We start from the raw sequence: 23,500 nt of genomic DNA on the forward strand, positions 1-23,500 counted from the left end.
TACAATTTTTTTTAAGTGGCATGATTTGCTTTTCCAGATCAATTCCCAAACTAGAATAGTATTGTTTCAATTGTATTTCCCCCTACATTAGGTCAAAGCTATCAATAAATGAATGAATAATTGTTCTGTCAATCAAAGCGACATGTTAATCGTCTTTGGTCTCCAAATACATGCTTCTGAAGATTATACATGTTCAGAACAACAACAGAAAAGACAAGAATAGCAAAATGGAAATAATTCATATATTTGTTAGTAATTTTAAATACCAACGTTACTGCTCTTAAGTTGCCAACAAAATGAATTAGAAATTTATAATAAAATACTTCATACAAAGTGTACTGGAGATAAGAAAAGTAAATGACTAGTCAGTTTTTCAGTCCCTATTATCTAATTTTGACTTGTAGTTGGAGCATGTCATTTTAAAAGATAAAAATTTACATTTCCCACATAATTTATGTCACTATTACTCTTTCATATTAAAGCTTGAAAACTTAAGTGATGATGGAAATGAAAAATATTTTTAAAAGCACGTAAAATTTGCATTGCTGTGAAGATACTATGTAGTCACAGGACTCTGTATTTCAATCTTAGCTGATAAAGACTACTTACGCTGCTCAGCTGTAGCAACATGAAACACTTCTAGAGGTGGTAATGAAAAGCAGATTATCACAATGGCTGAACTCAAGGACATGTGGGTTCCCTCTCAGTTCTAATAGGTTCTACGACTCTGTGTTTATTAGGTTTATCTAAAGTGTTTTGCACAAGAAGAGAAAATCGTCATGTAAAAATACCACTTTTATTAGGCAGGATGAAATCAGTAAGAGAAGCAAAGTATCAAAAGTAGAAAGGTAAAAACAGCTTTATAGCCAAAATGTGGAACAACACATTACCAATGAGTATACTTCTAGCTTCTGTGACCCAAAGTTTTCTGTGGATTTCTTTGCGCACTAGAAATGATTTTAAATCCTACTAAAACATAACAATAATCCTTTGAAGACATTAATGTTGACACATTAATTCTTCATTTAAAACTCTGAGGCCAGGCTTACATCAGTATAAATGGAAAATGCCTGAAGCTTTACATACAAATATTTAAAGGTCCACTCCTAATAAAAATTTAGTCAGTGCTTCCACAAATAACCCTAAAAGAAAATCAACTCTGTGATATACTATTATCCCTTAAAAAAAACAAAATCAAAACCCCCCAAAATTTCAATAGACAACATAATTTTCATGCATAAAACTATGTACACTAATAAAAAGTAAGCAATCATTTTAAAAAATAGTATTTTGAGGCAAATTAAAAATATAAGCTTTACCAAAATTCTGTGAGTCTTATGAAATAAGGTAAAACTGAGGAAAAGATTCCATAATTCTAAATTTTAAGAATATGTATATAATATAGGCTGGGTCCAGTAAGAAATTTGGAAACTTAAAAGACAGTTAAATTCATTAACTTGAATGGACTCACTTGGCCAATATCAAAATTCATTCTAGAATCTAGAATTCACTTCTTAAGGGAACATGACTACACAGAACTACTATAAACTACATTTCTCATTATTACATGGAAGAACATCCAGAAAAGCAAGCTTGAAGCTCAGATGGCAAATCTAATAGTACCACTTGTTTTAGTCGTCATTCTGAAACTGAAGTATGCTGTAATGTCACTGACAGAAAAACAAACACCACATAGGATATGTTTGCTGGACAGACATTTCTATGGGACATCCATCAATCATAAAACTATCTACTTCAAGATACCAGGAAACAACGTACTCCTAACCCATACACACTCCTCAATACATAAATCTGTAAAAATCGAAGTGTGTTCATACAATCCGGAATTGTTAAAACAACCACGAGTGACAACTATCTATTCATCTGTCAGTAGCGTTAGTCTCTTAAGGTTCTAATCCAGGGAGTATACTTAATTTAAACAACAACAAAAAATGACAAATATTGATTTTTTTCATTGGAATAAAGTGCTGCAACCTTATACATTAAGTCTTAGTGAAGTGGCAACTTATGTAAAGGGCTTTCTTATTGAAATGCTCTCAAATATGAATCACTACGGAAAAGAAGGGCTTTGGGGGAAGAAACAAAGTTTAAAAAAGAAAAACAAAACAAAAACCAAACTCAACTCCTTAAAACAAACTATCTTACAAATCGTAAGCAGATGTTCAACATGGGAAGAAACAAATTCAAGAGAAACCATCATCTTCACAAAAATATTCTGTTAAGAGAACCAGCACTTGAAATAGCTAAATGTTTTTTTCTGTTCATCATCTATAAATGAGGAATCTTCAAGGAGACTGGTGTTGCAATTACAACTAATCCTCCCCAAAAAAATTAACTGTGTTGAAGGCTTTGTAATTTCCCTAGGTACAATTTAGCTGTCACTTACTTTAAAATTTACTCAAACATGCGTTCGGAACAGCACTAACTTCACATGTCAAGTGCTTTCCAGCCAATTGAGTCTAAACTGGAAGTCGGTGTTAAACAACTGAATGATTAGACAAGATAGCTCATTTCCCTGCTCTTTTGTTCAGAATAAAATGCCACATTTACATTATCAGGCTCAACAGGATTTTCTGACAGAGGGAGAAAAAACCCTACTGCACACTGTCCGTACTAAGCACATGAAGCCTGTCATTTACCAATCATCCTTCAAAAAGCAATAGCCATGAATGTAACTTAATTACGACCCAATGATCCTTGACGAAAAATCATCTTATCACTGTCCTGTCCCCCTAGGGCAAATGAACCACTTTTTGTCCTTTGGCACTGATGATGCTAAATTCTTAATTGCAATAATGGAGTAAAAGAGCCAAACCTCCTTAATTTCCTTTCAGCACATAGAGTTTTACTCTGGAAGGCAAGCATTCCCATAAATAATAAAAGTATCCAGTACAAATGAAGACGCTAAAATTGAAGGGGAGTGTGTATGACAGAATCATCAACATTTTAAAAAGCCTATTTCCCATTTATGTAACATATTAAAGTATTACAGTGAGTTCCAAAAACATTGTTACAAGTTCATCTTAGAGAAATTGGGACCTTTATGAAGAACTCAAGATTAATTTAGCAAGAGTTCTGGGAGGATAGTATATATGAAGTTCATGATACACTTAAATGAAATGCAAATGTACATATACAGATTATAACACAAATCAGCCCAAAAAAAGTCCTTAATGGAAAGCAGAAATTAAAGCTGCTCTGATCACTTGCACTAATATAATCCAGTTAAACAGCTTCAGTTATTTTTGCATGCATGCAATGGAACCAAAATGGATCAGGTATGAAACAAGTGAATCTGAAACTGCATGATACAAATTTTTATGCTTTAAAATCTGATGGCCCAGACTTTATTAATTTCATTTCCTTGACCATAACATGAAGACTAATAAAAAACTCTTTTAACCTATTTTAAATCATTTCTTTCTTCCTTAATGTGACAGATGACATGCTGTCATCTCCATGAATCAGGCATGATTTCAATAAAAGAAATACATTTTAAAATAAAATAGTTACAAAAGAAAATGTTTAAAATAATATTCATTTGGACTACATGTAAATATGTGGTTTAGAGACTGTAATATAATGTAAATAAAACAAAAATTTTGTTCAACTGCAAATTTTTTTCTGTTCAATGCAAGTAATTTCATTTTGATAATACAAAAGCAGGTTAGTTTACCAACTTCTTTACAATTTTCTAAATCTGTTATTGTTTTGGATTTCTCTTGGCAAATGAATAAAAATAAAATGTATTATTTTCCATACCCATAAAGCTTTTTTACATTGTCTGTAAAAAATGTAAGTGAATTAAGTGTTAGTGAAGTGGCAATTTATGTAAAGGACTTTCTTACTGAAATGCTCTCAAATCTGAATCACTACAGAAAAGTGAGGCTTCAGGGAGCAACACGCACTGACACAGTATTAATTTCTCATGTGTTTTGTCCAATGCTGGAAAAGACGGTTCAGAATTAAGATCCACGAATCTTAAAGATTTTCTTTCTAAGGAACTCAGTCTCATGGATTTGCTTCAGATTTACAACACGAAAGTGATACTCTCTTTAGAGTCTTTTGCAGTGACATGCCAAAAAGATGCTTGCCTTTGAATGACAGGGTGAAGATTTATGACGATGTTCTAAAATGTTTTTTATAATTCTATCACAAGTTTGAATAAATAAGGCTCATCTACCAGAGGAGCTCATACCTGCTGAGGTCAATCACATGATATTACTGAAAATTAAACACATTCAATCAAATCAAATACACGTGGACTTTCTGGCAGGCTAGTGTGGTTAATCCTAGCACTTGTCATGATTCTGAATTAATTAGCTATCTTCCATCAGTTGGAGAAAACACAATTGAGAAAAAGTTTCAAAGTCAAGGTTTTACTCCAGCATTTCCCCTGACTATGAATGTTTCTGCTGTTTTCTGCAATTTTATAAATATAACATTCCTTTATCGTTTTTTATTATTCTCATGACTCTGAAAGAGTCAATAAACCTTTTAATTACAATATATGAAACTGAAAGACCTCATCATGGAGACTGCATTGGCAAAGCAGTTAAAGAGGAAAAAAAAACCCTAGGCACATAAAAATAGAATAATTAAAATAAAATAAAAATAGAAGATATACATATCTGAAAGTAGTAAAACACCAAAAACAAAAAGATACTAATTTAGATTTCTTTAGCTCAATTAACAGGGAGAGCCAAATTTGACTGAGACACAGAAATATGTGACTGCAAGATATAATCAGAAGCACAGAGGATGCCCTAGGTTAACATCTGAATTCCAGGCTGTTTCTATTTTCCCATGGGTAAGCTCTCCTTGGTTCATGAGCCCCATCTGCAGACCTCTCTTGGAAAGTTTTCAACGTCTTCTCTGTCTTCAAAGTATTTCTATTTGTAAGATACTTTTCTACCATGGCCTCATTTTCATTGTTAATTATTTTATTTTTGCCCAGTAGTGTAGGAGGGCCTAATTCTTCTGGGCACTGGGCCCATTTCTTTCAAATCTTTCTGTTGAGTTGCACATGCAATTTGCAGAAACGGGTCTTTTAAGCAATCGAAAAAATTCTAATAGGAAGCATATTAATTATAGGATTTCTATATAAAGTTGGCTGTGAATATAACTCAATAACACAGTAATTGTTTGAATCACTATTTCTTTAAAAGGATGTAATGCTGAGATTGTGGAGGTTAAGATTTGGCCAGTCATCTAACTTGATAATTGTTTTTGATTGGATGGCAAAGGAATCATTTCATGTGTGCATGCATGTATACATACATTTCTTTTTGTTTGTTTGTTTTGTTTTTTTTTTTGTTTTGTTTTGAGATGGAGTTTCGCTCTTGTTACCCAGGCTGGAGTGCAATGGCGTGATCTCGGCTCACAGCAACCTCCGCCTCCTGGGTTCAGGCAATTCTCCTGCCTCAGCCTCCTGAGTAGCTGGGATTACAGGCACGCGCCACCATGCCCAGCTAATGTTTTTGTATTTTTAGTAGAGACGGGGTTTCACCATGTTGACCAGGATGGTCTCGATCTCTTGACCTCGTGATCCACCCGCCTCAACATTTCTTAACAGATAGTTAAAAGAGATGTTTTTGATTATACATTTTAAATTCAACACTAAATCATTTATTATATCCAATTAATTATACTCTCTAATAAATAAAGAAAAACTACCAGAAATTTGGGAAAAACATAAGAATCGTTAAAATACATATTTTATTTTTCTCCTGGCATCAACAGGACATACTATATCCACAGTCAGATATTTCTGTGTTTCAGTCAAATTTGGTTCTCCTTGTTAACTGGACTAAAGAAATCCAAATTAGTATCTATGTTTTTGGTGTTTTACTACTTTAAGATACATATATCTTCTATTTTATTTTTAAATTTTATTTTATTTTAATTATTAGCTTCTATTTTTGTTTTTCTAGGGTTTTTTTTTAAGTTACTTTGCCAATGCAGTCTCTGTGTAATGCAGATTACAAACTACGTTAAACTATGAAAGAGCTGACAAAGATGATCTAGGAAATTTAAAAAGCAAAGCAGAAAACAAAAATATGAAAGAAAAAGATGACAAACTGTGCTTAATCATCTTACTAAAAATGTTTTACTTATTATAAAATAGACTGATTTTATGATTTACATTGCAAATAATGCCTTAAATTGAACACCAACAAGAGCATTTCCAATGGAAAAATTACCAAACTCAGTAAATCTTGCCCTATCAGCAAAATTCATCTTCCAACAAGACAGAGATCTCTCCCACAACACTTTTCAAAGATAGATTAACTGTATTGGTATATGTATTTTTAAAATACCTTCTGAAGAAAAGCACTGAAAATGCTTCTACACCTATTACCTGAATAACTAGCAGTCAAGACACATAATCAAAAGCCCTAGAAGATCCTTTTTCTTATATTTATTAATAACACTTATCAGGCTCAAAACTGGGAAAAACTATATTCAATTTCATGTAATCACATGCTCCTACAGAAAAGCACCAGGGACCATTTCATTGAGAAGTAAAGCCACAGGACCACAGGGCTGCTAGTGATTTTAAAGGTCATCTAGTCCATATAAGTCCTCTTACTCTGTGGCAAATGACCTCCAAGGCTTCCCCATCACGAGAGTATTTACAAAGTCTAATACCAAAACCATTAGACTCATTCTTTTAATGCCAACTTTTAAAATTCAAAATTGAATGAACTTACTTTTCCAGGTATACAGTCACCAATGGGATACTTATGTTGGTGGATGGTTTTGCTAACCCTAGAGTCACGATGGCTTCATACAACCGTTTTACTGTTTCAGTTTCACCTCTTAAAGCTGCGCCATTTAGGATGTGGAAAAAGGACATGACTGTTGCATCTTTGATAAGAACATCCTTCTCTTTCATCTCCTTTAGAATGTTAATAGCATCTACAATGAAGTAACACAAAAGACCCTTAGGTAATTTCATGTAGGGAAAACAAACTGCTATTAAAACAGCATTTCAAGCCCAGCAGGAATGTAAATTCTAGTGTATAATGCCGATTTCAAGTTAATTACTACTTGCATTTCTAAACGAGACTACAATTATAAATCCACAATAGCATGGTTTTATCATTTCCCTGCAACTTTGACTACAAATTATAGATAGGGACTGTGTGCCCACTCTGTACCACATAACCCTGTACGGTCTGCCCTATAGCTGTAAGATCCTCCTAAATGGATGCTTTTATCGTTCAGAGCTAACATCTGCTAAATCACACCATTGTTTCTTCACCAGATGGCTTGTCAGGAGGCCAGATAATAAAGATGTGTTTACACTGTATATACAGCCAGACTAATGGTCTGATACCGATAGGGCCTGTTTGCTATGTCGATACTAATTAGCCAAGCAGAGCCAATGAAAGCTTTCCAAAAGACTGCATGTTAATACATTAGATTCATTAAGCTTCATTAGGAAGGCAGAAACAAACATTTTAGGATATGGAATAAGTGCATTTTTATAATGTTGTTCTTATTTAATACACAGACAAAATGTTTTGACCACTTTACAAAAGGTGATTTTAAAAAACACAGGCTAATCTTTATAAAGAGTTAGAAAGGCATCCTAGGAAAAAAAATTCAACATTCTAATAAACAATTTTCTCCATACATTTTTCACTATAATAAAATTAAAACAATCTTTTCCACTTTGGGAGGCTGAGGTGGGTGGATCACCTGAGGTCAGGAGTTCAAGACCAGCCTGGCCATCATGGTGAAACCCTATCTTAAAAAAAAAAAACAAAAAAAACAAAAAAAACCAATCTTTTCTAAAAATCAAAGGAAAAGAAGGCTAAAAAGGAAGTTTCAAAATAAAGCTAAATTAGAAAGTTAAGAAACAAGCAAATAGTAAGAATGTATTATCAAGTGTAATTAATTTTATTAGGCTTAGCATTATCTCAACAATGAGAAAATTAGAGTATGCAAATCAGCTACGTAATCAGCTATGCTTTTTCCATGAACTATTAAATACTTTAATTAAAGTATATATTTTGTTAATGTTATTAAAAAGTGAGGCAAAGACTACTGCAAAATTCGGACTCGTATTTTAGGTTATGTTTACTGGTTTTATGTTCAGCCTTCAGACCTTCTTAAGCAAAAACAAAGCCATTAGTGCAGGCATATAAGCAAATTGTGCCATAAGTCATGATCTTCAAACTCAATCCAAACAGCAATGCTAATAAAAACTAGCTGCAGAAATGCAAAAAGCACTGAGCTGTGCAAATGTAAATGACAAGCTTGCCAATCCATTAAAACTAATGGCCTACACTGTCCATGCAGCTCTGGATGGATTCACATGCAAATTTGTATGCAAAGTGTTCAAGCACTTTGCAGGACATGATATCCATTAATATCAATTCACATGTTATTCCAGTGGCAAGATACTTGCATCACATATTTCCTTAATGTGCTGAGGCTTACCTTGGAGCTTGCCATGCTTTGCCAATACTTTTACGAGGGCTACATACTTATTGGTGTCAATGACAGCAGATGAATCTAAGCGGTCACTAAAAATTAAAGCCACATTTATATTATTTTAAAAGTCAATTAACTGCAAAAAGAACAGCAATATCCATTTAATCAATTTTCAAAAGCTCATCAGAAGACCTCAACTAACTAACATTGGCCTCTACACTTCAGTTAGGATTTCTTTTTGAAGCCGTATACAAATTCACATGAAATTATATTCAAAGTGATTGGTGAAGTAAAAGCCCAACACTACATATATATTGCATCACTCCATCTGCAAAGGATACTAATGAAGAAACTCATCAGCTTTAAGTGATTCTAACCTTCATCACGAATACTGAAGTGCCCAACAAGGCATTTTTACTTGAAAAATCTAACAGGAGGGGAAACCAAAGGTACCTGAGAAATGGATAGAATTTTATTTACACTACAATATAGAAAGGGAAATGTTATCGAGCCTCATAAAACAGTTACCATCACCACTGATGTGATATGGAGATACTTAATCAATGGAAAAAACCCTTTGGTTCTAAGGACTAGAATGTCTTATCATACTTAAACAAAGATGCCTTGCTGAACATAAACCACAATTTTAAAGAGCCTTATAATATAAAATTTCAAAAACACTGACAACAAAAGAATTTTTTTAAAATTACATTTTATGTAAGAGAGTAATATTCCATCTAGATAATCTATCAAGGTCTGTAGAGCAGAATAAATGTTGCAACTTGTTTTGGTGCCAGGGTACTCACAGTTCTTCTTTCAAGTTCAAGGCATCTTCTGCATTATCATGTCGACAGCATAAATTTATTAAAGCTGCATAGCCAGCGATAACCATGTCTGATTCATATTTTGCTTTCACTTCAAGGGCTTTTTGCATATTCTAAAATACAGCATAGACATGAAAAAGAAAGAAGAAATCAGTGTGAAGGTAAAAATGTCACATTATTAGTTTTAATGTTCGGAGTTTAGAAAAAGTTAACAGTACTTTAAAAATAAATGGTTTCATGTAAACAACCTGACTTTGCCCCTTGGTATTTTTATTTGCCTCTAAAAACTAGACAAGTCTTACACACATAGGGGTTAAAAGATGTGTTATCTGTAATATAAAATAGGCCACTATTCATGCCAAATTCGATGTTTTAGGCTTTGTGTATGGTATTATTTTTTAAAAAATAATCAACCTCTACCCACAGTCTAATTTCAGGATGCAGAAATATGTATCATTGAAAAGTTTCTCGGTCTAGTGTAGTATCCAAGTAATGTGAAGAAATATTTTCAAATTTAACAGTGGCAGGTTATAATCTTAAAGTTAGTCATGATATTTTTTCCTAAAACTGCAAGCTTATGACTGAATTATATTGAACTAGAAACTGAAAAATAGTCTAGTGATATCTCACAAAATGCAAACCTACACTAAAATGAACACAAAGTACAGCTGGATGCCTGCTGAAAAAAGGCAAGAGACCCTTTATCTCAGAAAGAGCTTTTTTTCAGCAGGAAAATGGAATTTCAATCCCTGCATTAACAACCTAGTAATATTTGACTTGCAAATGACTACTGCATGTATCAATTGCTTGACAATCTAGATATAAGAGACCGGAGCCATGGCTTGAAAGGACATTTGGCATGTATGATAAACCTATCAAGGCTGTTACTATCATTCACTTTGCAGATTATCGTAAACAAACTACAGCAACCCGAAAACATGCCATTCAAGGTGTAGCTGAAATTAGTTAACCTTTCATTTAATTGCATTCTTTACCAGCCCACGTATAATGATCAATCGTAAAAATCATAAATATTATATTTGGTTTTTCTTATTATTATCTATCAAGAATTTTTTACCTTAATAACATTTAAATATTTAAACCAATGTTACCTCTTCTGAACAAAGCAATAATATGAGTTGCTTTAGGACATCTCTTATAGGTCGATTTTCAGCTTTTAGTGTTTCAATCGTAGACTCCAATTTCGATGATGAAAACTGCACAGTCTACAGAAAAGAAAAAAGGAAAGAAAAATTTACTGAAAAAGGAACTGTACCCCTTTTGTCACTCTTCCCTTTAAACTGACTTTTCTTTCTACTTTCCTAAAAGTCATAAATGCTATCAGGGATATTAATTGGTAATTAATTAATACCACGGTTGGACTCCAGGGGTTTATGAAACACCTGAGATTATATGCAAATTTCTTAGATGTGTTGATGGGAAACAGGTTTTACCAACTTTTTTTTTTTTTTTTGACAGAGTCTTTCTCTGTCACCCACAACTTCTTAGAGGTATACAAGATGATAAAAATGTGAGGAATCACTGGTTTCACAAGTACACAATCCAGAATACTCATTAAATATGGTTACTATAGCATGTAGAATCTAGTCAAAAACCTACTCACTTTTCGAGAGCCTAAATTCTCACTGTCAATCAACATATGAGCATCCTAAAATTGAAATTTAAATTAGCACAGAATTAGAAAACACAAGTAAAAATACGTCGGCAAACATCAAAAGCAAATTGTCTCACTTCATATTACCATTTTTCATCTTTCCAAAATTTTACAGACATTATTTTCATACTTCATTAATCATTGTAATTTATGTTTTACATATATTCATGATTATATAAATAAAATTTATGAACAATAAATGAAAAGCTTTGCTTTAATAGCTGTCATTAAAATAAATTTTTTTTTTTTTTTGGCCAGAAGCATCATATTTTAAAAATACATAAAATTTTAACATGCTCTTATATATAAGTCAAACATTTGATTGCTATTTTACACACACCTTAATCAATTCAGGAACATGGTAGCTATCCAGAAGATTACGAATGCCTTTGTAGGTATTTTCAGGAATTTTTAAATTCTGTGAGAAGGGAAGGGAGGGAGAAAAAAAACCCTGAGTTTTAGACAACTGAGCTGAAATTTGTCTAACAGAAATTATCTAAGACATAATTTAAGTCTCCAACTCTTGCATGTCATTGAGAAGTGGTCTGGTTGTACTTAAAAGCAGCAATTTCAAATCTAATAGATACATGTCAGGCAGGACAGGCATTATATAGCAAAAAATGAAATGGTACCATCTCCTTCAGCTGATGGAAGTATTGTCTCAAACGCTCCTCCTTGGCCTGTACCTCTGAGTCACTCATGCTGTCAATCAAGTTATAAAGAAAATAGCCAACAGCTTCTGTGGAAAAAAACAAGAGAAAGCATTCCACTAAAATTACTGAGACTGTCATGTTATCAAGATTAATTTATAAGAAATCATTTTGGTGTGAGATGTCACCCTGATGAGAGGCTCTGAAATGGCAACAATGATCACTGAGGCATAGAGATTATGTGGTTTGGGAGCACATATCTAACTGGTGAGTGAAAGGAATATTAATTATTTTCAGACCGAGTGACAGCTTTTCAGTACTAAATCTTACTTCAATCTATTTTTTTACCACCACTCTGTGACAGAAGTGGTCCTGCCCAAGGCCTTACCCCTTTTCTGTCCAAATCACAAGTAATAAGAATAAATAAATGTCTTGTACACATTTCTATACAATTTTTTTTGTGGACAATATTTAGGGAAGCACATAAAATTAGAAAAGATTGTTAAACGTTGAGTATAGAAAGTTAAATAATTTTAATAAGCAGATACAGTAATCTTGTGGAGAGCTGCCTATTAGCCAATGAAAAACCAAGATTAACAAAGATGTTTTATAACAACAGTAATTTTCCTTTGCATTCAAGCATAAAATATATAGGGCCATGTTACAATAATACGTAGGACAGAAATGTAAACTTTCAAGAAGGGTACCATCTTACAGAAAACTACATATTCTAAGCTTGATCATATGAAAAATGAAAATCATTAAATGTCATAACAATGTATTTGGGGAAATAAATTATATTTGAAGTGGAAATCCATAAAAACCTTCCCTACATTTAATTTTAAAATTAACTACACCTGCAAAATATTAAAAGCACAAAAATACTAAAAATCACTGATTTTTAAGCCTATTTCCATAGGTTGCAGAAGAAATATTTCCCCAATATCCGAAAGGAAAAAGGTTTCCAACCCTGTCTTTAAAAAAATAATTATAACAAAACCAAACACTTCAGATCTCAAAATGCTGTAATCAATATAAAGATTAATAAACAAATGTTTTGAAATTTCACTTTTAAAAATAAAGTGTTTACTACTGTAATCCTCCTAACCCATTATTACACAGAAGAATGGATTTGTGGATAAGTTACAATCATCGAAATTGAAACGCTACCCGTTGGTCCTGGAGGCTTCTGGCAATAACGTTGATCCTTGTACAACAATTCTGTTATCTGGTAAGACAGAAAATTCGTGCATTGCAGCAAGAGAAGCAAACAAGAACAAATACAATCTGAAATTGAATTCTTGAAAAAATAAAACCTCTTCCCAGTAAGGTATTATTCTATATCACAGTAATTCAAAACCACCCCCACCCGAGAAGGCGATTGTTTTGTTTTTAAATAATAGGTTTGTCTTTTAAAAACAAAAACAAATCCATGTTGAAGGAAAACTGCAATGTTTTGTGAAATGTCACAAAGACTCAAAACTGATTTATAAATTGATATATAAACATCACTCTAAATGAATTGTTATAAATAGAAAATAGCTGATAGGAATTATTGACAAATATTATTCTTCATCATATTGATTTTGGTTTTGTTGACATTGCACTGGTTTCCTCATTTTATATTAAGTTTTACTGAAATGTAAAGTAAAATATCCTGAATGGCTAAATAATTTATATTTGTTAGATATTTAATAGCAATTTCCATTCATCTTAATGAGACTAAAACAAAAGGGGTCTAAAGATCTAAAGTTTATTCACATGGATTATTTTTCTCCCCCAAATTTTATTTTAAGTTCAGGGATACATGTGCAGGATGTGCAGGTTTGTTACATAGGTAAACGTGCGCCATGATGGTTTGCTGCACATGTCATCCCATCACCCAGGTATTAAGCCCAGCATCCATTAGCTATTCTCCTTGATCCTCCCTCTTCTACTGCTGGATTCTTATCAATTGAATTCACAAACACTGAAAGATATACCCAACACTTCTTTTTCAACATTAAATCTATCAGCAAAATTTTAATAGAAAACCAAATATAGATTTCATGACAAAAATTATTACATAACCTATGGTATTGGTGTGTAACTTTAAAAACAGTATTGACTATATATCCTCAGGCTGAAGACAATAAGAATGGAAACATATGGTAGTTGTCCAAAGTGATATGAGTTAGGAATCCTGAACTACTTTATGCATATTCTACATATGAGCTTATTTGCTCTTAAAACAAAAACAATACCCGGCATTAAGCATTAAAAACTCAAACTGCAGGAACTTTCACTATTATTTGCTTGATAATATGGAGAATTAGGCAAGATTGATCATATGCCACTATGAAAATCATGCTGCAATTAATAGTAATTCAAAGTATAGTTTAGGTAGAAGTAAGAATTTCTCAACAGCAAAGCAAAACAAAATAATTCTCACCTACAAACTGTTTTTTAATCAATATACATGTAGAAGACAATAAATTGTACCAGAAGTTGTAGCCACATATTAGATGTAAGACAGCCATATTTAATAACAAATTTTGAACAAAGATACATTCAATAAATAAAATTTCATCTAATACAAAAATTATTTCCAGATATACAATATCCCAATTATATATCAGAACTGACTATACATTTTGAATAGCAGTTCAAGTAATACTAGAAATAAAACCAAATTAAATTTACATTTAAAAAATATTTAAATTGGAAACCGCCGAGAGCAATGTGCATTTTGATTTTAAGCTGGAAATCTTATAATTCATTATAATTATACTTCCTACATAAAATCAGTTAACTTCTTAAAAAGGTAATAGTTTAAAGTTGGTCTGCATATAATTCATATACAGAAACAGAAAAAATATACAAATATACATTAAGAAAATTAATATTAAAGCTGTAGGTCCAACGTCATAATTATAATGTTAACAGTTTCATTTTGGAAAAGTTGAAAACCTTATTAAGAACTTAGGACTATGTCAAGAATTACTTCAGTAATAAATTTCATGCTGTTTTAAACTACTAATTTCAAGATTCTAAGTTCATTTACTTGTTCATTTATATCATAAACGTGTAAAGCTATGAAAGCATTTATTCTAAATGGGTTTTTATATATCACCTATGATTTGCAGTATTAGGGGGACTTACCTTGCTCCAAAGATCTACATTCATAGACCTGCAGAGGGCAGCAAAGGATCAAAAATAAACCCAGGTTAAAAAACATGAAGTTATAATGCATTCGCAACTATTTTATGTAATATGTACAGATGAAAGTATTAAAATTAATAAGTAAATAAATGTTTGTTGTATCAGGATGAATTTTTAGGACAAGGTAATTTAGGGAGGCTGACACTTACCCATTTCAAATATTCAAAATAGGCTGGGTACAGTGGCTCACACCTGTAATCCCAACACTTTGGGAGGCCAAGGCAGGCAGATCATCTGAGGTCAGGAGTTCGACACCAGCCTGGCCAACATGGTGAAACCACATCTCTACTAAAAATACAAAAATTGGCCAAGCATGTTGTTGGGCACCTATAATCCCAGTTACTCGGGAGGCTGAGGCAGGAGAATTGCTTGAACCCAGGAGGCAGAGGTTGCAGTGAGCCCAGATTGCACCACTGATTTGGGCAAGAATCTTTGAAGAACCACCCCTAAATCTTGGGGTCCAAGTTTGATGCTGCAAGACATTTACAGAGTCTCAAAGTAACTGCCCACAGATTGCCTGTTACTTGTAATGGGAAAAATAGTAACTACATAATGGAGAAATCACAACACCTCAACCAGGTGATCAAAGTTAAGGTATCAGATCAAAGTATTTAAATATAGTTTCCTGAGAAGGCAGAGTATCACTCATGTGGTCCTCCAGCTGGGGATAACCTGAAGCTATAACCGTGAAGAAAAAGATGCAGTAAAATAAGATAAAAATTAGGTATCTTTTTTGGTTAGGCTAAAAAGAGCTTTAATTCCAAGGAATCTTAACCTGCCAGCTGCCTACCACACCTGAAAAATAGGGCAAGGAAAGTAGGGGAAAAAAATCAGAGTTCGCAATAAAGTGAGAGGCTAATGTGCCAAAGTGTATAACATTAAGTGGTAAAACTTGCAACGGTTCCTTTGCCATATCCTGAACCCGTTTGGGCTTTTGATGCATTCTGCTTCTCAACTATTAATTTTGTCAGGCATGGTATTATGGTGGTTATGTTGTTTTATTTAAAATAAACTCTGAGATATGTACTAAAGTATTTATGGGTAGATGACAAAGATCCACAGTTACTTTCAATGGTCCAGGAAAGAAGGAGAGAGAAGGGGAATGGTAAAACAGGACTGCCAAAATCTTGGCTGTTAAAGCTGAGGGATAGGTGTACATGGGAGTTCTACTTCCATGAAAGTTTGAAAACTCCATAATAAAAAACACCACACACATATACCATGTCCAGTCTAAATTTTGTACTTCTGTTTTAACTCTCAACATTAGTTAGCTGGGCTTCCATTTAAAAAAAAAAAAAGAAAAAGAAAAGTTACTTTAACCATAACTTTTATCAAAGTATCAACTTACTGTCAAAAAAAAAAAAATAGTTAAGATATTAAACTGTCCTCAAACCTAGTATGAAGTACCTAAGGAAGGCATGGAGATAAACTTTCAAAATTGCACATATACCTAAAACAACTGAAAATGACTAAAAGCACTACCTTGAATGTGAAGCTTCATGGTGAATGGCATAGGTTTGAAATAAAAATAAAAACATACAGAATCTTTCGAAACCACGTGGTTGTAAGGAATGGTTACCACTTCCTAATCCAATGCAATCCGATTTCTGGCCCCAAACTCCACTGAAACTACTCATGCTAAAATTACCAATGATTTTAATTCAAAATTCAATTAACATTTTTTTGGTCCTCCTTGACTAAGTTTTGGAATTTGTGATGTTGTTAGCCATTATCTGCTAGGTGCTACTCAATCTCTTTCAGAAACTGTCCTTCCCTACCGCCCCTTAAAAGTGACCCAGATTTTGTACTAGGTTCTAAGTGCATTATATTTTTTTATTTTAAAGACAATCTGGTATGTAGGTATTTAAGTTCCTTGTTTCCCAGCAGAGAAAACAAATTTCGTGAGGCGATATAAAGCATCTTCTCCTGGAGGTTCCACAGTCCCCTCAAAGGATCCACAAATTGTGAACGATCTCCCAATGTTTCCTGTCCCCCTCTCTGCCTTTACCTGTACCCTCCCCTTTGAATATACGTCAATCTTAACTTCATCATGTAAACCTTTCAATGGCTCAAAGCCATGACTCAAAGGTCCTAATATCTTAATTTAGAATGAGACTACTCATAAAGACCCCTGGGCTACCATTTTGGCTTTATTTCTTGTCATTATTTCATAGTTTCTTAATAATTTCTTAAGCTTGTATTTCTCCAGTTCCCCTGTTTTCTCAGCCTCAATGCCTCTGCCTGAAAAACCCTTCCCTTCCCCTCTACAAATTCTTATTCATCCTTCAATACTCATCCCAGCATCTTCTCTGCAACTCCTGCCCCGATTCATCCCTTCCTCGATCTTGGCAGAAGACAAGTACCTTCTATGAACATTCACAGTTAGGAAGACTAGTTTACAGTTGCTTTCTTACTTTCCTACGGTGAACACGCTGGGGTAGGAAGTTTCCTATTCATATTTGAACAGTCCATTATGTAGCATTTGTAGCCCTTGGCACACACTAATAAGAACTAATATTTTCTGCGCACTCACAAATGCATTAAGCAGTCTTCTAAGCACTTTAACTTATTTAATGGTCATAACAACTTCCCTTTAAGCACAATTATCAGAGCCATTATAAAGATGAAGAAACTGAGGAGCAAAGTCGTTTTAAAACTTATGCAGGCATTTTCTGAGTTAGCTGTGATGCAAGACTGACAATTTGCATCTAAATTTGTTCCTTTCCAATACCCTACTGCAATATAAAGATTTTTTTCAATGACACATAAAATGACTGGGAAGTACAGATAATTAAAAATAAATACTACAGGTTAAAAGCAGAGAAGTGGTAACCAATTTAGTAGTAAAAAGAATGTCAAATCCCAAGACATCATGAAGTAATCTGGAACCAAACTTATACAGTAGAATCTCCATTACCAAGGTAGAAGAAAGGAGACTACCCTGAGAAGGTCCCTTATATCCTCTCCCTCCACTCCACAGTGGGGAGGCTACCCCTCTCTCCAGCAGCAGCAACAAACATCTGTATGATTCTTCTCTGGAGGGTTAAACAGTCAATCTCTGGATAACTGAGAATTAAGTAACTATATAGCCTACATGATAAACACAGGAGTCCCTAGTACTCTCCCCCATGAGTATCCTAAGGACTTTTCATTGGGGAATGCCCTATCCTATGAGGAAAGACACAAAGATACAATGATTACCTCAACCGCCACTCAGCTATCCCTAGAACAAGACTCCAAGTCAACACACCCGACTAACAAACTCGGAGCTTCAGATGGCTTTTTGCATTTCCTACTTTTAAGGATTCCAAGATATCTGGGGTTGGGGGGGCGGGGAGGAAAACAATACACACACAAACACACACACACACACACACACACTTGGAGACCGTAGACAATAAGCATGAAGAAGGAAGCCTTACAAAAAGGCTATTATTAATTTCCTATGAGAGGTCAGGTGCGGCGGCTCACGCCAGTAATCCCAGCACTTTGGAAGGCCAAGGCAGCCAGATTGCTTGAGCTCACAAGTTCGAGATCTGGGCAACATTGGAGAAACTCCATCTCTACAAAAGATACCACAATTTGCCAGGCATGGTGGCATGCACCTGTGGTCCCAGATACTTGGGAGGCTGAGGCAGGAGAATGGCTTGAACTTGGGAGGCAGATGTTGCAGTGAGCCAAGATCAAGCTACAACACTCCAGGTTGGGCAACAGAGCCAGACCTTGCCTCAAAAAAAAAAAAAAAAGAAAGAAAGAAAAAGAAAAATTCCTATTAGAGATAAAGACTTGATATCTATGAGACAGTAAGATGATATTTTATAAAAGAAACACTTGGAGAATGCAAAAACGATTTTGGAAATTAAAAAATGTGATAGCAGAAACAAAAACTTCAATGGAAGAGGTAGAAGATGAAGAAATATTACAAAAAGTAGAACCTAAGAACCAAGAAAAGTAGAAGAAAAAAAACAAAGCACCAATCTAAGAGTTTCAGAAAGAGAGAAAACTATTTCTAAAACTAAAATTTTCCAGAGCTGAGGGATATGAATGGCCAGATTAAAAGAAGCCACTGAGCATCCAGCACTATTGACAAAATAAAAATAGAATAAAATAAACTCCTACATAAGGTTGCTCTATACTGAAATGTCAGAACACTAGTGGTCAGGAGATTCTTCTCAAGTTCCAGAAGATTCTAGAAACTTCCAGAATACTGATGATAAAATGAAGATACTACAAATTTCCAGAGATTAATAAGTCGCTTAATTGTTAAATGTAAAAGCAATAGTGATAAAGGGAAGATTCTACAAACTTTCAGAGGATGTTCTATAAAAATAAGTCACATATAAAGGGTCAGGAATCAGAATGGCTAAAATCTTTCAACAGTAACACCGTAAAGAAAGAAAACATGGAACAATGCCTTCAAAATTCTAATTACAAATTATTTCTAACCCAGAATTCTACAGGTAGGCAAACTACCAATTGTATCTGAGGCTAAAATACAGATATTCAAGGTCTCAAAAAATTTACCTTCCATATGCTTTTCTCAGGAAGCTACTGAAGGTTGTCCTCTACAAAAAGAATAAACTAAGAAAAAGGAAAAATACTAGATACAGAAAGCAAAAAGATTCAACTTGGAAGAAAAGAACAAAAGAGAATCTCCTGGAAGAAAATGTAGTGAGAACCCATATGAAGGAAAGCAACTAACCAGTCCTTGGTAGTGGGCCATCGCCACCAAGGTGCCTGTCACTCTATCTCTTTTTTAATCTAAGGTAACAATGGACCTACATTATCTGTATTGTTTTGACCATGTAATGATAAAATATTTCCTCTGCCTTTCATGCCCTGCTGCTTGGACAGACTGAGGACATTCATTTCACCCACAGAAGTGTTCTACTCTGACATATTACTGAAAGTTTAAGGAAGTGAATTTAGATGCAGAACACATTAAATTGCCTGTAGATACTTCTGCCAGATGTCTAGTATTTAGCCATAGACTTCCCAAATACATAAATTCATCCTCTTTCTCAGGACTCACTTACACGTGACCTTCCCCACTGATTTCCCTAGAAGGAGCTTTTGTAAACTTTTAGGAAAACTGAAGCTAGACCCTAACCCAGAGACTATTCAGACTATATTTCCTGGCAGTGTGGCTTCTTCCTTATTGCCAGGTTTCTGTTTGTTAATAGGTCTTTCAAAACTAAATTATATATTGTTTAGTGATTATATAAAAGTGGCATATTGGGAGGCCAAGGAGGGCAGATCACGAAGTCAAGAGATCGAGATCATCCCGGCCAACATGGTGAAACCCTGTCTCTACTAAAAATACAAAAATTAGCTCAGCGTGGTGGCATCCTCCACCCGTAGTCCCAGCTACTCAGGAGGCTGAGGCAGAACTGCTTGAAACCAGGTGGAGGACGCAGTGAGCCGAGATCGTGCCACTGCACTGCAGCCTGTGCAACAGAGCGAGGGCATCATAAGATTGAGAAGGAGCATACAAGAGGCTTTTAGGATCCCACTGACATTTTATGTCCTGGTCTTAGCGGTGGGTACCACATATTTTATCTTTTTTATATAGTACATTTAAGTTTTAGCTATGCCTCTGGATATATAACACAGTTCACAATAAAAAAGAAAAAAATTGTATTTCCAAATTCTCCAAAGGGATACAATAGTGGAGTCATTTTGAACCCAGGCAGTTTGGCTATAACCTTGGCATTTGCTATTTGATAAATTAACAAATTTTAGGTAGAACTCATTTAAGCCAGGGTTCTACATTTTATTTACGTTTTAGACACCATGTGATCATGGCAAGTTAATTAATATTACAATATCTCTGTTTTCTAATATTAACAATGGAAAGACAAATTCTCGTCTTCTCCTCTTTCCACACCCAAATGAAGTTTGTGAGGAAGCAGCATTTAAGAAAAGACATTGTTTTCTCTACACCTAATTCCATTTACACTTTTCTTCCTGTTTGAAGAACAGGTTTGGAGAAAAGGTTAACCCCATATCTGTTGAGGTCCAATTTCAGCTTTCAAGTGAGATTTTTCTAGCAGGATAACAGAATTTTAAAGAAAAATGTTGCCAAATCATTAAGAACATTAACATTCTACTGCTATTATAGACAGAGGAGTCTACAAACTTCAGACAACTCTAAGTACTTTTGTAAATTTCATACAGCACTGTGAACAGCCCCCAAATGGTTCCTAAATGAGAATATTCTTTTCAAAAATTTTTAATGTTCCTTTAAAGACAGGGCAAGCAGTATAGCCACTTATTCTTCTTTCCACTGTACATATTAAAAACCAGAGACACTGAAATGTTCATTAGCTTGCCATGATCATATAGCACACAAAATATAAATAAAATGAAAAATTCAGACTTAAATGAGTTCTATCTAAAAGCCTATGATCTTACCAGCTTTAACTTTATTAAACACATCCTCTCCTCTAGTTGCCTAATGTATGTATGTACATTCCTCCCAACCCTTTCAATCCTTCCCCAATTTTCTTCTTTTTGTATAATATTTGTTATCTCTGAGAGCTCAAACTAACATATATGCATTTCATTTCCATTTCCTACTAAACTGTGGTTTTAAAAAAAAAAAAATCCACAAAATATTTTATTTCACATAATATTGAAGGCAGAGCAAAATCAGACATATTCAAGTTGCTTTCCTCCAATGTAAAACAGAAATCAAATTAAGAATATAGTGTTAGGCAAGAAGAATAACCACACTGCATGCCGGCAGCAATCTAGAAAGTTCAGCTAACACATGTGAGGGCAGGAAGGGTTAAAATCAAAGAGCCAGGCTGGTCTTGAACTCCTGCGCTCAAGCTGATTCTCCTGTCTCAGCAGCCCAAAGTGCTGGGATTATACAGGTGTGAGCTGCCCCCCGGGCTCAAAATGTGCATTCTAACAATGAAAACGTATATCCAAATTTCCTTTAGGTTTAGCTAAAAGACTGTGATATCTAATTATAAGGTTCTTTAATTTTTTAGATTTCAGATTAACTCTGAATAATTATTTTTGGCAACGAGTAACTTTTGGTGAATCTCTTATGAGCTAATCCTCGTAGGGGTTGCAGGTAGTTAACCTTGGCTCTATGGGCAATGGCACAGTTGACTTATAACTCAATACCAGTAAGTACTTAGTTTCCTCCTAGTCACTCAGCCAACTCTAAAGTTGCTAGTGGGACCCTGAGAAGCACGATAGGTGACTGTTTCAATAACTATATTGACAAAGGGATTTTTAAATATATATACTACTTAATTTGGCATCAAACAAAAAATACATTGGCTACATTAATGCCAAGATAATGGACTGCAATTGCCTCAATTACATTTTGAATTTTTAGTAGTTTTTGGGGTAGAAGGAAAAGAAAGAAATTACCTGTAGTCACACAAGTTCTCTGAATTATGCACATATTCTTATGAATAATGCAAAGTTACTACAACCTAAAATTTTTCTTTATCTACAATAAGAAAAATTAACCAACAATACAGTTTTAGGACCTACATGTTGAAATATGTTCCTGGAAGGAATCTGTTTAAACTTATTTTTACTATGTCCAGAATAAAGGTTTTGCAAATGTGCCAACACTGGAGGTTCCTGGGTAGCATCCCCTTTGTTAAACATATTTAAAAATTTTATCAAACTTTAAAGCGGAAAGTTAAAAAAAATAATCAATATATGGCTATTTTTAAACCCAGGAATCAATTAAAAGTTTTAAGTGCTAACAAATACGGAAAGGACCAAAGATAAGGTAATCCATTTTCCAATATTTTCAAACAAAAATATAAATATAAATAATCTGAAAGAATAAATTCAGTTATAGCATATATAATCCCATCACTTAAAAAGAAAACAAAGACACCAAAATTCTCAGAGCTTCCAGCTGGGCTTCTTCCAATACAATAGTATCAAAACTTTTCTCTTAAAAATGATTAATAATGCCCAGGCCGGTGGTTCATGCCTATAATCCCAACACTTTGGGAGGCCAAGGCTGGAGGATCACTTGAGCCGAGGAGTTTGACACCACCCTGGGCAACACAGCCAGACCTCATCTCTATTTTTTAAAAAAAAAAAAAAAAACCTCAATAACTTTTTCAAATACCAAACTCAACACCCTCTATCTACAGGGCTACTCTCCTACACCTCTGTAGCTTGCAACACCAACTACAATCTCCTTTGACTCCTTCCAGTAACTATCCAAGATCTTATCCTTACATTTCTCTCTCATTTCTTTACAAGGTTAAAAAAAAAATCATGTATTTCACATATGATAGTGGATAAATATCCCTCAAATGAAATACCTTATAAATTGACAAGAAAAATTGTATGACCTAGTAGAAAACTGGTAAAGAATTTAAATAGGTATTTCATAGAAGAAGAAATCCAAATGGCCAGTAAGTATGTCCTAACTCTGCTTAATAAGGAAGATGCAAACTGAAAACTATACACTGAGATGTCATTTCTCATCCATCAGCTAGGCCAAAATTAAAAAGCATTGTTAACATCTAATACGTTTAACTTTGCAGGGAAGTGAGTACTCTCATACATTGCTGATAGAAGTGTGAATTGCTAGTCTAAGTATGAACTAGTACAACTTTTTCTGGAAAGTGGTATGGCAGTAACTATTAAAATAAAGAATACATATACCCTTGGAAATAGAAGACTCTTTTTTA

The 23,500-nt window shown here is 34.0% G+C and overlaps 1 protein-coding gene across 1 annotated transcript in view; it reads right to left on the bottom strand.

Annotated features, from left to right (window-relative positions):
- The window catches only part of LRPPRC (leucine rich pentatricopeptide repeat containing), a 112,780-nt gene that overhangs the window by 45,703 nt on the left and 43,577 nt on the right, over window positions 1-23,500 (bottom strand). The window contains exons 15-23 of the mRNA XM_032239444.1: window positions 14,757-14,784; window positions 12,786-12,843; window positions 11,598-11,704; window positions 11,306-11,383; window positions 10,915-10,959; window positions 10,403-10,516; window positions 9,273-9,403; window positions 8,473-8,558; window positions 6,735-6,942 (exon numbers count right to left, since the gene is read on the bottom strand). Coding sequence (XP_032095335.1) covers window positions 6,735-6,942; window positions 8,473-8,558; window positions 9,273-9,403; window positions 10,403-10,516; window positions 10,915-10,959; window positions 11,306-11,383; window positions 11,598-11,704; window positions 12,786-12,843; window positions 14,757-14,784 — 855 coding nt within the window. The remainder of the gene's footprint in view (window positions 1-6,734; window positions 6,943-8,472; window positions 8,559-9,272; window positions 9,404-10,402; window positions 10,517-10,914; window positions 10,960-11,305; window positions 11,384-11,597; window positions 11,705-12,785; window positions 12,844-14,756; window positions 14,785-23,500) is intronic.

Source organism: Sapajus apella, unplaced genomic scaffold (assembly GCF_009761245.1).
Source record: "Sapajus apella isolate SASKATOON/1434 unplaced genomic scaffold, GSC_monkey_1.0 scaffold44, whole genome shotgun sequence".
Classification (NCBI taxonomy): Eukaryota; Metazoa; Chordata; class Mammalia; order Primates; family Cebidae; genus Sapajus; species Sapajus apella.